Source organism: Manihot esculenta, chromosome 14 (genome assembly GCF_001659605.2).
Source record: "Manihot esculenta cultivar AM560-2 chromosome 14, M.esculenta_v8, whole genome shotgun sequence".
NCBI lineage: Eukaryota > Viridiplantae > Streptophyta > Magnoliopsida > Malpighiales > Euphorbiaceae > Manihot > Manihot esculenta.
Genome location: NC_035174.2, coordinates 6,903,318 through 6,918,282, shown reverse-complemented (window position 1 = coordinate 6,918,282; position 14,965 = coordinate 6,903,318). Strand labels below are relative to the sequence as shown.

Genomic DNA, 14,965 nt, shown 5'->3' with positions numbered 1-14,965 from the left:
GTTCTGCTGGGTTTGGTTTGAGACTTGACTCTCATTTTTGTCTTCAAGTGGTAGATATGACTTGTAAATGATTGGAAAAGCTATGTATTTTCCTAGGGCTTTTTCGTCATTTCGGTACTGTTTGACATGCCCAAATAATTAGTTTATTTTTGAAGGAAAAAAAGGCTGGATGATATTAAGATTGAAATAATTAAAAATTTAAGGAAGAAAACATTAAATAAAGAAAAAAATATTTTTCTTAAAAAGCTGAAAAAGAAAAGGTTAAAATTCACACATAGGCCTTGTTGGGAGATGCATTCAAAACGTGTAGCATATGTTTTATGAGTTTGGAAATATGTAAACTATTATGTATGTTCAATGTATCTGCAATATTCAACGTGTATCAAACATCATATTTTCCACCTTTTTAAGTCTTCTTCATATTTTTACTTTCAGTAGATATATTTTCTTTTTAAAAATATCAAATATTATTGATAAATCTATTTTTTATCTTTGTGAAAAAAGAAAAAAAGAAATATTAAGTAAAAAATTATAAACTTTTTTATAAGCAAAATAAATTAGACTTAAATTAAAATTATGGTATTGCGATATATATAAACTCTAGCAGAGGTAAACAGTATTTGATTCAAATCGAAAATATAGACCGAATTGAATTAATTTGAAAATTTAATTCGATTTTTATTTATTTCAATTCAGTTCGATTTTTAATTTTAAAAATTTTGATTATTTCAGTTCGAATCGATTTTGATCAGAAAAAAAATTAAAAAAATTGAATCAAATCAATTAGTGATAATAGTATATTATTTTCAATAATATAGAAAGTAAAATATTCTAATTAAATTTTAAAATATTAAAAATAAAATTTAAACCGATCAAATTAAATTGAATCAAACCGAATCAGATCGATTCAGTTTCTAATTAAAATCAATTTGATTTAATTTTTATAAATATCAAAATTTTAATTTTTAATTTATTCAATTCGATTTAAAATTAAACTGATCAAATACCCGTCTCTATACTCTAGTGAGAGAGAGAGAGGGGAAGGGAGCGTCTGGAGGCTAAAATGAGTAAGAAATCATCAATAAAATAAGAAAGCTAATAAATAACTTCTTACTTGTATTGTAAACAAGTCTACATATTTGCATTCTAAATTAGCTTAAAAGAGTTTATTTCAAATTTAAACCTAAGCTATTTAAAGTTGACCCGTTCCAATACATCTCTCCAACTTAATAATTATATTTATCCTCGTTTATTATTTATATAATAAACCGAATTTATATGGATATAGATTTCATACAGGTTTCAATTTCAATTTACTCCGTAAATTTAGTTTAACTGAAGGAGTAAATTAACTAAATTAATTTCTCAAACCAACTCCTAAAGGCATGATAGTTTTTTTTCTAAATGCTAGCGATAATAATTTTTCTATATGATTGTTTAACATAAGTTAAAATTTATTTGTTATGTTAATTATTATTTTAATTATTATATTTTTTAATCAATAAAATGAGAAATATTAGACACTTGCTTGAAAAAAGAATTAGGGTTGTTAATAAGAGTGGGCATTCGGTGGGTTCAGTTTAAAATCGAATCGAACTAAATAAACTGAAAATCGAAATTTTAGTATTTATAAAAATCAAATCGAATTGATTTTAATAAAAAATCGAACCGAACCGAACTGGTCTGATTCGGTTCGATTCAGTTTGATCAGTTTCTATTTTTAATAATTTTTTTATTTTTTATACTTTATTTTTAATATTTTAAAATTTAATTAAAATATTTTAATCTTAATATAATTAATTTCTCCATATTATTGAAAATAATATATTATTATCACTAATTCGTTCGGTTCGATTTTTTCGATTTTTTTCTGATCAAAATCGAATCAAACTAAAATAACTAAAATTTTTAAAATTAAAAACTGAACCGAATTAAATAAAAAATTAAACTAAAATTTAAAATTAATTCAATTCAAATAATTTTTTTATTTCAACCCACTAGTGCGGCACTTGTTGCCAGAAGCCTTTTATCTTATCTGCTCTTAATTTAAGGTGGCCCACGCAAGAGAGGCAGAGTATATATATCCCATTCTCTCAAAGGACTTGCATTTGCATCCACAAGTTTTTGTACAAAATCTCAATCAGAATTCATAACCAATGTGATATGTGAGCTTCCGAGGGGACCATATAGGGCTTATATGACACTGAATTATTAATAGAGAATCCAAACATCTATATCCAAAACTCATAGCTTCTTCTGTTCATGGAGAGAAAGTGAATCATCGTTCATCATTCATCATTCATCATATAATAATATCTTCATCGTCATCATAAGCATGATCGGTCAGTGTACAGTCCCCAAATGGAATCTAAAGCACCAACGACAAGCACAAGTCGAAGGAGCAGAGAGTAACAGATCCACTCACGTGCATACCCACCAGCTGCAGAATCCCACTACCCACCTTGGTGTCCCCATGTATGCACTAAAACTACTACTTGCGTTTTTTTTCTTTTCTCTCTTTAATTATTCTTTTTCAACTTCCTTTTTTTGCTTTTGATCTTCGCTTTCTCAGTCGACAGAATCCCTCTTTGTAGTTCTTTTTTCTTTCTTTTTATGATGTCGTTTCTTTAGCTAAACTGCGGTTAGCAGAAGAACCCACATAGCTTTCTTGCTACTTTTTCCATATATTACTTGCTATGCGTATCTTATCTCAGTTGCTGCTGCTGCTGCTGAACTTGGTTTTTCTTCATTATTGGCAGCAGCTTATTTCATCAACAGATGGGTTTTTCTTCCAGGTTATATTATTAAAACATCTTTTTCTTTTCCTTTCTCAATAAGTTTAATCAAAATTTCTCAGTTCACAAGATCTTTCTTATAACATTTTCTCCCTTTACAACTTAATGGGTTTCCTTCTTTGTGCTTCCTTGTTTAAGTGTAAAAGTATAGTTTCATGACCATTTAATGCCTACCATATGTTGTTAGGAAGTACCATTTTCTTGATTTTGATTCAAGAATTGTTTTATTCTCTTACATATTTTCAGCAAGAATTATGTAAAGCAAGAAAATAAAGATATGGTGACTAGAGTTGAATTCATATCTTCAGGTCCAATTATTACGAGGTGGCAGAGCTAACATGGGAGAATGGTCAGCTAGCCATGCATGGACTTGGTGGGCTTCTCCATTCTGACCAGGGAACAAAGGCCACAACCACATGGGGTAGGACCAGCGAAACCCTCGAGTCAATAGTCCACCAAGCCACACGCCACAGTTCACCACAAAAAATAAACTCAAAGCAGCAGGGGCAGGCAAAGATAGCCTCGGCTGTGGAATCATCAGACGGAAAATGGGCAGAAACGTCCTCCGGACACCAGGCACAGATGGCCCCCTTGTTGTTGAAGAAACGTGCAAGATCAGAGTCAAACCAGTGTGGAAGCAGCCGAGATCATGAGCAAGTGGACCGCAGTGCATGTGCAAGTGCGAGTCCCACATTTTGTAGGGAAAGCGACACGACCATGATGACTTATGCTTCCTTTGAATCCACACCCAGCTTCAAGGCCAAAACTACTGATAATGAGGATTCTGCTTCTCATGGTGGATCGGTAAAACAAACATATCTACCCCCTTAATTAATTTAAATTATATATAAAGAAATCTAACATATTAAAGAATTATTTTTGGTATAGCCATCAGATGTTATTTCTGTACACGAAAGAAACTGTACTTAATTCAACTTTCTTATTTCTGTCGAAAACATAATAAAACTACCATACTTAATTGTCTTTTCCTTTGTTTGATTAGCTGAGAGTATGGAGGTAATTAAGAATGTTATATTAATTAGGATTGTATATATATTAGAAATTAGTTGAGCAATAGGCTGCATAGCATTTATTTCTTTGAAAAAGAAGTAGACTTTGTTAAAATAAATAAATAAATAAGAAACTTTACGTAAAAAGAAACCTACTCTAATTAAATAAATTTTGTAGATTAACATGTAGAGTTCTCCTATTTTATTAAAATCAGTGTATTGGAGAGATAAAAATTTGAATTAGTATAATTTTCATGTGCTCATGTTTTGGCTCCAAGTTTCTGAAACTCCGTTTAGAAATATAATTTCGATGAAAATTTATAAATTTTTCTCACTATTATTGACTGACTTATCTAATAAAATATAAGAGTAAAAAATAAGAAACAATTATTATTCATTATTATTGACTTGTTTTAATAATTTCTAACTTTATTTTTAATTAATTATAGGAAAACCCAGATGAAGATCGAGAGACCAAAACTGAAAGAGTCAGATCTCATTCAAGTAGAAGAAGTCGAGCTGCTGCTATTCACAATCAGTCAGAAAGGGTAATTACTAACATTTTCATTATTTTTAATGCAATAGATTAGTAAATAGTAGAAATAAGATAAGCACAGTTGATGATTTTATTGGCACAGAAACGACGAGATAGGATCAATCAAAAGATGAAAGCTCTCCAGAAGCTGGTTCCTAATGCAAGTAAGGTCAGGGAAGTTAATTACACAAGTTGATTATGTCTTAATTAATTAATATTTTAGTTAAATAAAATAATATTACGTACTATAAAATTGCAGACAGACAAAGCATCAATGTTGGATGAGGTGATAGAATATTTGAAACAATTACAAGCACAAGTGCAAGTGATGAGTGTGAGAAACATGCCACAGATGATGATGTCTCCTTTAGGGATGCACCAACATTTTCATCAAATGTCTCTCTTAGCACGTATGGGCATGGGGGTTACTCATCTAGGCATGGGCATGGGGATGCTTCATGACATTAATACTATTGGACATGCCACGGCTACTCCTCCCCATTCTCTCCCTCCACTCCTCCACCCTCCGCCACCCTCCACCACGCCCGCCGCTTCCTTTGTTCCCCCTCCTCATCCTCATCCCTTTGTAGTTCTCCCTGCAGCAAATCCGGACACTGCCAACAGTAGTTCAGTTCCTCTGCCTGATCCTTATTGTGGGTTTTTAGCACAAGTATGCGTTCCATTCATATATGCTTAAATATAATTACTATTCACAGAAAACAATTACGTGTTACGTTTGTTCTTAATTAACGTGGTGTTTTTATTTATTTTCTTGGATTTTCCGAACCGATGAAGTCGATGAATATGGATCTTTACAACAAGATGGCAGCACTTTACCAGCAACAAATGATGAATCAGCAGATGACACAAGCAGCACCACAGCCCAACCACGTCCAAGGTGATTAAAAATTTATAAAACCAGATTGAGGAAGAAAAGTGCCCAATCGTTATAAATTGAAAATTTATTTATGTAGTTAATTTATTACTAATTAATATAATTAATGATCTTGTATAATAGCACTTTATATATATATATATATTGATTTTCTTACACAATTGTTGTTTTTCATACATACATAGTAGAGAAATTCTTATATTGTATTCTTAGTTGTAATGTTTTTCATACATACATAGTAGATAAATACTATGTAGAAGATGGAGTGAATGGAAATAATTTTTCACTGTTTCCAAGGAAAATTTATTGCTCGTACAAAAGATTGGCAACATTGATTATAATGGGATTTACATGGAATTTACTATAATTAAGAACTATAATACTAACCCTTATAAATTATAAAATTTCTCATTTTCACAGAGTATAAACAGGTGGTATTGCCATTGTTTCCCTGTTCTTTCCCTAGAATTATTATATACAGCATAGATATACGTGTTTGAATATAAGTACAAACCTCAGTAACTCAACATTCAACAACTTTTGATGATGGTCTTTGATTCTGAACAGAAATCACTGTTTCAAAAGCACCCGCCAATGCTTTCACCTTGCTCTTCCTGCTCTCAGGAAGCTTATTCCTTGTCTCCTCGATCATCTCATTCAACAAATTCTGCTCCACTTTCTTTTCTTCTAAATCTTCGGATTTCACAATAACCTTCTCGCTTTCAGATTCTTCAACATTAATCTCGCCTTCATCAACATCAACTTTTGTTTTCTTTAAACTACTTTTTGCAGTCTCAGCTTTACAAATTTTGCTGTCACTGAAGTGTGTTCGCCTGAATTTGGGTCTTCTTGGAGAAGAAATCACATGGCGTTGCTCGAGTACCTTCCCTTTCCTAGAACTTAGCTTTCTGGCAGTGGACTCAGGACCTCTTGTGCTTACTATTCCATTCTTTCTGGGCCTAGTCCTTGGTTCCACCTTTGCATTGGCTGCTCTAATGTAAGTGTCAGGGTAATCAGAGAAGGCACCAGCATCGGGAGATTTGGATACATGAACACCCTGTTTTCTTTGTCTCAGGCTTTTATTCTCAGAGGACTTAAGTGATGGATTGACATTGATTCCATGGATTGTGGGTCTCAATCTCTTATCTGGTACAGACACTTGAACAGGGGAAGTTCCTTGTCTATGTTTTAAGCTTTTATCGTTACGGGACAATGAAGAACAATTAGCTTTATTCTTTGCGTTCAACTCAGTTCTCGAATTCCCATTCCTAGAAACTCTCTTTTCAGGATATTTGGGAGCCAAAGAATCAGTTGGTCGTGTCAAGCCCTTCTTAACTGAATGCAAGGCCGCCGAAGAAGAACCAGTTGATCGCGCCGAAACGTTTTTTTCATCCAATATTGATTTCTTAGTTTCATTAGTTCTTCCAAGTAAAGAAGCTGACATTTCGTTGTTTTCTTGGTTTTCACCATCCTTTTTACTCCTTAAACCCCTGTTTATATGAAAACTAGTTGATTTTGGCAGCTTAGGCCTTGATATTGGACCTCTTTCTTTGACAGGCAGTGAAAATTGTTTTGACAGATTAGCTTCTTTCATTGTTGATGGTGGAATTTCATTCTTTTCAGGACAATGAGGTTTCAGAATGCTGGAACCATGATAATAACTGACTGCTAATTTACTGCTCATTGGCTTTATTTCAGGATCTTGTCTTCCATGGCAGGAGCCTCTTGAAGCTGCAAGATAAAGGGAAAGAATCTTTACACTTTTGTATGGAATCCCAACATTCCCAGTAGAATACCTCCTTACATCACCATCTTCTGACTCGGTCACCCCCAGGATCGCCTGAGTATCGCTCTCGGTGTCTCCGATTAGTGAGCTATAACCAATCTCCTGAATCCATGGCATAGAATCGGTCCTAAGGATCATCGGTATACCATCATGATCTGGTATAGCAAAAATATTCTCCTCAGCCATTGTTACCGAAATAAAACTGCCACCTTCGAAATCCTGCATGAGACAGTAACATTTAGAGAAAAACAGAGTTGGAAACAAATCTTTCTTATATTTTCATGATATTTACAAAAGAAAAGGAAGCCCAAATCTTACCAAGGATCAGAAATATGAAGAAGCAACCATCTCGAGCTCTGAAAACTTGAAAGGTTCGTCAACCTGAAACAAACAAGAAATGAGAAATTCCCATGGCAGTCATTGGTTTCCAATCAAGAATTTGCACAACTTAGTAATTAGCATCCCTTAAAATGAAATTATAATTACATTTTGTTAAATATGATCTCTTTACAAATTATGAGTATTGAATAGAATAAACAAAATCTTTTAATTAAAAACTAGAAATTAAAACAAAAAAACAGGAGTACGTACCTTTATGTGGAGTTTCTGTCGAGAAAAAGAAAAACATAGGAAAATGACCCTCTCCCCCAGAAGAGGGTCTCCACTTTGTTTGTGCTAAGGAACGATTGCAGACAACAAAGGCGAGGGGGGGGGGGGGGGGGGGTTTTGGTGTTGACAAGGCAACGAAACAGCGGATTTGTTGCAGCTGCCAACCAAAATAAAAAGAGCCAACCACTTTCTCTTCTCTCAATCCGCGTGTAAAAATCTTCCTAAAATGTAAACCATATATCAGTCCCATAAATTATGGCTGGAGGCATCCTTTGATCTTGCCACATCATAAATAAATATATACATTCTAATATCAATAAATTTAAATTCATTATTAAAATAATAAATAAAATTACTATTTATCCTAACTAAATCGTCTTATAAATAAATTGATTATGCCATTTCAAAAAAAAAAAAAATTGATTATGGTAGGATTAAGAATATCAAAGACAACGAACGAACCTTGTATTTTATTAAGGATGCTTTTTACTTAAATTCAGTCCATTATGTATTATATTTACTTCCCTAATAAGAATTTACTTTTTTTACTCTAATTTATTTATTCTTCTAATTTATATAATCTCCAATAAATCACTTTTTTTTATTTAAGATAATAAATAAAAGTGATTAATTATAAAAGATGAAAAATGAAATTATTAACGATTTTTAGTTATCTTTAACAATAGTTAAAAGAGTTATACATATAAGACCTGACCTATTTATATTGATTTAAAAAGATAATAATTTTATATTTTTTCATATTTATATTTTCAACTTTTAATTTTAACTTATAAATTTATTGTTATTATAACATCTTTTTTATTTAATTTTAATTATATTTAAAGTTATTATTTTTATCATATAAATAATTTAATTAACTGAAATTAAACTTTAATTAAAATTCTAAACTTTTAATTATATAAAATTCTTAAATTATACAATTAAAATATTTAATTATTTCACACTTAAATAAAAATTTTAATTATTAAATAATTAAATATTTAAAAAAAATAATACTTGCAATAATATTTAATTTAAAAGTTAAAAATTTTTTAATTCGAAATTAAAATTTTAAGTTATAAACGTAAAACCGATAAAGTTAGATTTTTTTTTTTTTGGACCAATAGAGCTGCATATAATACATATTCCGCAACCGATAGAATAAAGAGTTTTAAACAGTGACTAAGGAATTGTGTATACCATTCCTACACCAAGTAGTCAATCAATTGTCACAGTATAGTTCTGAAATAATTTATTTTCAAAAACAAAAGCCTAAATCCATCAAAAACTGAGGACAATGAAGTAATTCAATTTTTCTGAAAGTCATGAGGTGTTAGATTTAATACAATTGTAGTTTTCTGTTTTTCAAATCATGCCTTCTCCTCATTTCTGCATTGGTTGGAACAAAAAGAAGGTGACCTCCAACCATAAAGTTCTTTACAAGCTTTCATTTCACAGTTTCAACCTAGAATTAGTTAGAGATCTCATTGGAACGCCAAGAATTCAAGGGCTAACCAAAATAAAAATTGCAGCTAAACAAACATACACATGTTTTATACTGATGCTTCATGAAATGAGCACATACAATCTCCCTAGAGTACTTTAAGGACATATATGGGAAAGGAATTCCATACCAGAACTACAAAGACCAAATCGGAGTATTCTATATATGGTTCATCAAAGTTCCAAAATATAGCAAAGTACTGAAAATCATTACTCTCCACATACAAAACAAGGACAATCCTATAAACACCAAGTCTTCTTGCAAGAGCCTCAAGGCGCATGTATCTACACTGCAGAAGAATAATACCCATACATCCTCATCATATTTCTACTAGAGATCATTGATTGCTCACCAAAATTTGGAAATTACAGAACAACAGTGTTCTCAATCAATCTAACATCTGCAATCAACTCATTTGCCACATGCTAAAATTTGTTTGAAGAAAAAGGTGATTTGATTGAAGAACTTCGGGTTGAGCTCCATGGTTTCCAAAACCATAAGCTGGTCAGCATCTAATAGAGGGAAAGTCGTCAAATTGCACCATGTAACTGGACTGACAATAAGAGAAATGCCACAAATTTCTGACATCTGGCATGTAGGAGAGTGGTAACTCAATTGATTATTTCTCTAACCAACCAATCCAGACTGGGTAAGGCAAAGTACAAGATAAGAAAAGAAGGGAGAGCAAATACAAGGGTGATAAGGATGTAGAGTGACAAGATGGCTGCACTAGCCGGTATTGCATACAAAACAATCAGGAGAAATATGACAATCAATGGAAACTTTGCTGTCAAGTGAACAAAGAAAACCAATGACTTACGAAGTGATAACTGAAGTCTCTCAGCATTGAAGTATCTAATGCTAAGACGATCTTCGTCATGGTTAGATGCTGCTTGTTCTGGAGGACGAGAGTATGGGGCTCGCCTGTTGCTCACATGAGTAACTTGATTTCCCATAGCTTGGTTTCTGTTTGAAGAACCAACAGGCTGATGCTCCCCACGAAACGAGAAATATGACTTTGACCTATCACCATTCATGCTCTCAACCATCCAGAGTAGGAAGTAGTTCTTCCGAGGAAACCTAAGGTGTCCCTTGTAGACCAATCTGAAAGATAATAGATTACACCAGGGACAAGAAATGAAAAATGGAAGCTGGATTGGGAGGGTAGGAAGTTTCACCATAGCCCTTTGCAGCCCTAGCACACAATTCTTACACAGGGTGTGGCCACACCACAAAACATAGGGCACATTTTCAACAATGTTGAAAGATTCCCAGCATATAGGGCATTCCAGTCCCTCTTCTCTGCTATTGTTTAAGGATGGTTCATCATCTGAGCATTCTGAATGAGCTTGACTCCTCTTTGAAAGTTCATTCTTCAATCTGACGGATCCACTGATGGCTTTTGAAGCAAAACCCCACATGATGAACGTGAAACAATTTGACTTAGAAAAAGGGCACTTGCTTAAGTACACTAGGCATGTGCAACATTGATCAATGACATCAACCATTGATGGACACAAACCTACAACGATACAGTTTCAAACAGCAAATTGTCAAAATTACAAAACTATGGTTCCTTTCCTGTGGTTATAACATCACGAAATTAAGCATGCTAGATTGGAGAATATGTTATGGCTCCTAGCAACTTTGATGGGCTTGTTCTTTGGGCATAGCATATCACTTGCTCATGCTCAAGACAGTATACATCATTCTGGCAACTTTTCGTTAAGCTCATTCAATAAATAAAATAACTCTTAGAGCGGCAGCCAAGTATCCGGGAAAATAGTAAAGCAAAAGAAACCAAAGGTTGCCCATTCATGGTACTTTTCTCCATGAATGAATCATCACACCCCACAACTCCACGAGAATTCGCAAGATATTAAGGACATATAAAAACAATTGCCCACTACTTCAAATACTTTAAAGCAACCAAATACGCCTAAATTGATTAACTTCTGCCAACTTCACAAATCACAATCAGCATTAATACCATTAAAAAATTTACACATCTAACTTTCTCATGTCTATTAGTGAAAGATCGATCGACAAACAAAAGGATGTGGGTAAATTTTATGAAAACATATTAAAAAAGAAGAAGAAAAATAAAAAGATACCCCTGTTTTTTACCATCCAATTATCTGGAGGGCACATTCGCATCTACATAATAGATAAATTCACAAAAATACTGAAACCAGAGATTAGTATCAGCTGATGGTTCCAGATTTGAGTAGATGGGGATTTGGCTATCCGTTTGAAAAATCTATGAATTAAATTAAAAAATACCCATCTCCATACACAAATTCATAAGAAGAGAAAGAAAGCAAGAGAACTAGAAGGGTGAGCTTACCAAGGGAGGAAGAGGGTTGCGTCTCTTCATCTCTGGCTACGTCGACGGGAAGCAAAATCGAATAAAAATTAAAAGAGGTGCTTTTTATTTAGATTCAGTGAAATCATAAAACAGATGCAGAATAGAGTGTCGTCCTAATTAAGATCCACGTGTACGGAGAATGGCCGCCTATCACCATCTAAACGACACCGTTTATCCAATTTTTCCTTTTCCTTTTTTCAGTTAATAAAATAAAAGCATGGTTATCTCTCAAACAATTTTTTTTCTAGAAAAAAGAAAACGATCTTCCTGCGGCTTGCCAGAGCTTGTTATGTTATGTGTGGCTAGAGTTTTTATTTAGTCTTCAGTAAATGGGCTGGTGATCAAATGTGTTTATTTTGAGCCAGAAGCTCATAAGCCCACCGAGACCAACCCTGAAGAGGAGCCTGACCGTTGAGCCCGGTGGATCAGAGACCGAGCAGCTATGGGTCGACAAGGACTTGATGGTTATATATCCCAACCATGCATGCATGATGGGATATGAAAATTAATCATATGCATTAACAGTAATTGTTGTTGTTGGGAAATTAATTAAAAAAAAAAAAAAAAGATGACAGTTGGTTATTTTAAAGTGTATTACAGAGAAATACTATGACCACATCAATTTGTTGTAATGGATGGAAAACTTGCACGACAGTTTACAGTAATTAATGTTGATTGCTGTCTCTCTCTCTAATTATACTTTCTCCTTAATAAAATATTACACGTAAGATGTTTTTTTTATCAATCATGTAATATTTGCATGGTACGTAATTAGCTTATTATTAATCCACCTATGCTTTAATTAGAGTGCAACTTGTGACCTAATCATTTAGGTATGAATTAAGTCTTAATATAATTAATAAATTAACACTTATCAAATTTTTCTATTTTCGATTCGTTTAAAAATTAATTATTTTACTTATTAATATATTCTTCACTCATATTGCTCCATTACTAAATTATTTTTATAATTAATAAATTTTATTTTATGTCCTGTAGTTTTAAATAAATAAAATAAATAAATAAATCCATTTTCATCGGATTGATGCAGTAAAAAAATTAAAATATTAAGAGAGTAAGATATAATGTAATGTTTAATTAGGGTTTGCATGTAAATGATGGCCCAATCTATATTTAAATGGGGGGTCCACTCCAATCTTCGTTCAAACTCTTATTAGTGAAGATTTTACGTTGAGAAGTCCTGAAATCATGGTAGATTATTGGGAGTATTTAAGCTGATTAACATCTTTAATTATGCTTAATTAGGGTTTTAATCACTAAATATATAATTATAACCCCAGCCCCAATGGATGCTTGAATTAAAAATTATTAGGTGATGTTGGTACACATGCATCATCACTCACAATCACAAACAACTTCCTTTTTTTTTTCTAAAACATGAAATTTACTCCTACTATACAAAGGATAAAAAAATATAAAAATCTTATTCATTTTGAGTTGGTATATATGTTTTGACAAAAAAATAATAATAATAATAATAATAATAATAAGTTTAATTCAAAATTCATACTGTCGGGTTTTTAACACTCAGACTCTAAAAAAGAAAACAGAAATAAAATCTCAGTAAATTCTACCGAACAGACTGACCCAGCAACATACTATTCAACTGGTGACTAAAACAAGTCGGATTGACCTAAGACTTAAATCCATCAGAAAAAAGTTTAGTTCGGGTGACGTAACGAAAAGTAGGAGAGTAGATCTAATTATCCTGTGACTCTATCAGCATATACATCATAGAAAAATTAAATGGCCGCCTAACAAGAATGAATACACTGGTACGTCCGTACGTATGAATCTATATGACAGAAAAAAAAAATAAAAAGGAAAATGCGTGACCCTCCTAAATCAAACTTACACAAATTATTGTAAATTCTATTTTCTCCAAACATTACAGCCTATTAATTTATAATAGTTAGAGAGTAGAGAGATGAATACTCATCAATATAAGTTGGCTTGCAAGTCTCCCATTAATTTAATTCCATAGGTTGTGACAAACCCATGACCTAATTATACATAAACTATGATAATGTAAAGACAAGAGCTTCAATTAATCCTCATTAATTTTGCTGCTAATTTATGATGTACTTTTTTTTTCTTTTAAAATATATATTTAATGAAACAAAAATATTAATATTGATTACTTCTCTTCAAAGTCATGATTTCACATAACTAATTAACCAAGTAATTCAACCTAAAGAAACCAATATTTTCTCTTTCTTCTGTGTGTAGTAAGGAAGAAGCAAACAAATTAGCTATAGAGTATAGGGAGAGATAGGAGAAGAAAGGCTGAAAAAGCCAAAGAATTAATAAACTTGGGCAGAGAGTTAAAAAAAATAATATGAACAAATTGATCACAATTTCATGATGGTTGATGTTCCCTTGGCTTGAAGAAGGGGCATTGCTTTCCTTTCTGTGGGGACACTCACACACAATTCATCATTAACAAAATGGGCACAGCCCATACGCTCCCTCATACTAATTCATTTAATAGTATATCAATACTTTAAATTTTTTCTTAATTTAATTAAGAAAATTAGATATTTGTGATTATTGCATAACTTTTTACTATTTGTGGAAACAAATCAATGATATGCCTTTGTCTCTACTTAAACCTTTCGGGATTTAAATATTTTTAATAATTTTTTATTTAAAATAGATAAATTTAATTTTTTTTAATTTCAAAAATTTTGTAAAAATCTTATATTATTTTAGAAAAATTTATTTAAATTTTCTTCTTCTAAAATGATTTATACGAAAGGATGGTTAATGTTTTAGATGAAGACAAGGGAAGCCTAACCGCCAAAAGCTTTGATCAGCTACAGAACGATGCATCAATTATGGATAGACAGCTGATTAATTAAACCCAAATCAAAGCAACGTGACTGGTCAAATCCTGTACAATATTTCAACTACTAAATCCAGAGTAATTTTGGTTAAAAGAAAAGAAAAAGCTTTGATGTTGGACCCACATGAGTGTGATTCGATTGATTGGCTCAGTTAGTGTCAGGTCATCATCTGTGGATCCCACCCCATGCATGCAGATCCAAGCCAAGTGTTTCGCTCCTCTTGACTCCTCCCAAAAAATAAAAATCATCATTTTTTTTTCTCATAGTACATTGATAAATAAATCATTATTCTTTTTAGGAGGAGGGATTTTAATTCAGATTTTTCAGCAAATAATATAAATAAATCATTATTTTCAGCAAATAATATAAATAAATAAATTTAACTCAATTTTCTTTCTTAAGTTCAAAATCTCAAAAAGCTCATTACATTATGTTTACACATGTTTCAATGATGTTTTAAAAAAATTTAAGTAATTATATAATAATATTATTTTTCATCACATAAAAATAGCTTTTTTGATTTTTTATTTATTCTAAATTTTATGTCATTTTAGGAAAAAAGAAAAAAGAAAAAAGAAAATTGTGTTGTAAGTTTG

General features: G+C 32.0%; 2 protein-coding genes across 6 annotated transcripts; one reads left to right on the top strand and one right to left on the bottom strand.

Annotated features, from left to right (window-relative positions):
* Positions 1 to 2,114: 2,114 nt before the first annotated feature.
* Positions 2,115 to 7,384, top strand: LOC110600545 (transcription factor PIF7). Of its 5 annotated transcripts, none has more exons than XM_043950044.1 (9): positions 2,115 to 2,475; positions 2,760 to 2,795; positions 3,104 to 3,599; positions 4,255 to 4,353; positions 4,444 to 4,509; positions 4,600 to 5,010; positions 5,136 to 5,238; positions 6,028 to 6,232; positions 6,311 to 6,413. In XM_043950044.1, the coding sequence occupies exons 1-9, from the start codon at positions 2,336 to 2,338 to the stop codon at positions 6,396 to 6,398; spliced, it is 1,644 nt and encodes a 547-aa protein (XP_043805979.1). In that variant the 5' UTR covers positions 2,115 to 2,335; the 3' UTR covers positions 6,399 to 6,413. The 5 variants fall into 5 exon arrangements, with proteins under 5 accessions (XP_043805979.1, XP_021593100.2, XP_043805980.1 ...); XM_021737410.2 differs by having other exon boundaries at positions 2,343 to 2,475; positions 2,715 to 2,795; XM_021737408.2 differs by lacking the exons at positions 6,028 to 6,232; positions 6,311 to 6,413 and adding an exon at positions 6,934 to 7,384 and having other exon boundaries at positions 2,116 to 2,475.
* A 1,779-nt stretch (positions 7,385 to 9,163) lies between these two features.
* Positions 9,164 to 11,637, bottom strand: LOC110600263. The gene is made up of 2 exons (XM_021737071.2): positions 11,482 to 11,637; positions 9,164 to 10,656 (listed from the first exon to the last, which is right to left on the bottom strand). Exon 2 carries the CDS (start codon positions 10,640 to 10,642, stop codon positions 9,746 to 9,748), a length of 897 nt encoding a protein of 298 aa, XP_021592763.1. The 5' UTR covers positions 10,643 to 10,656; positions 11,482 to 11,637; the 3' UTR covers positions 9,164 to 9,745.
* Positions 11,638 to 14,965: the final 3,328 nt, after the last annotated feature.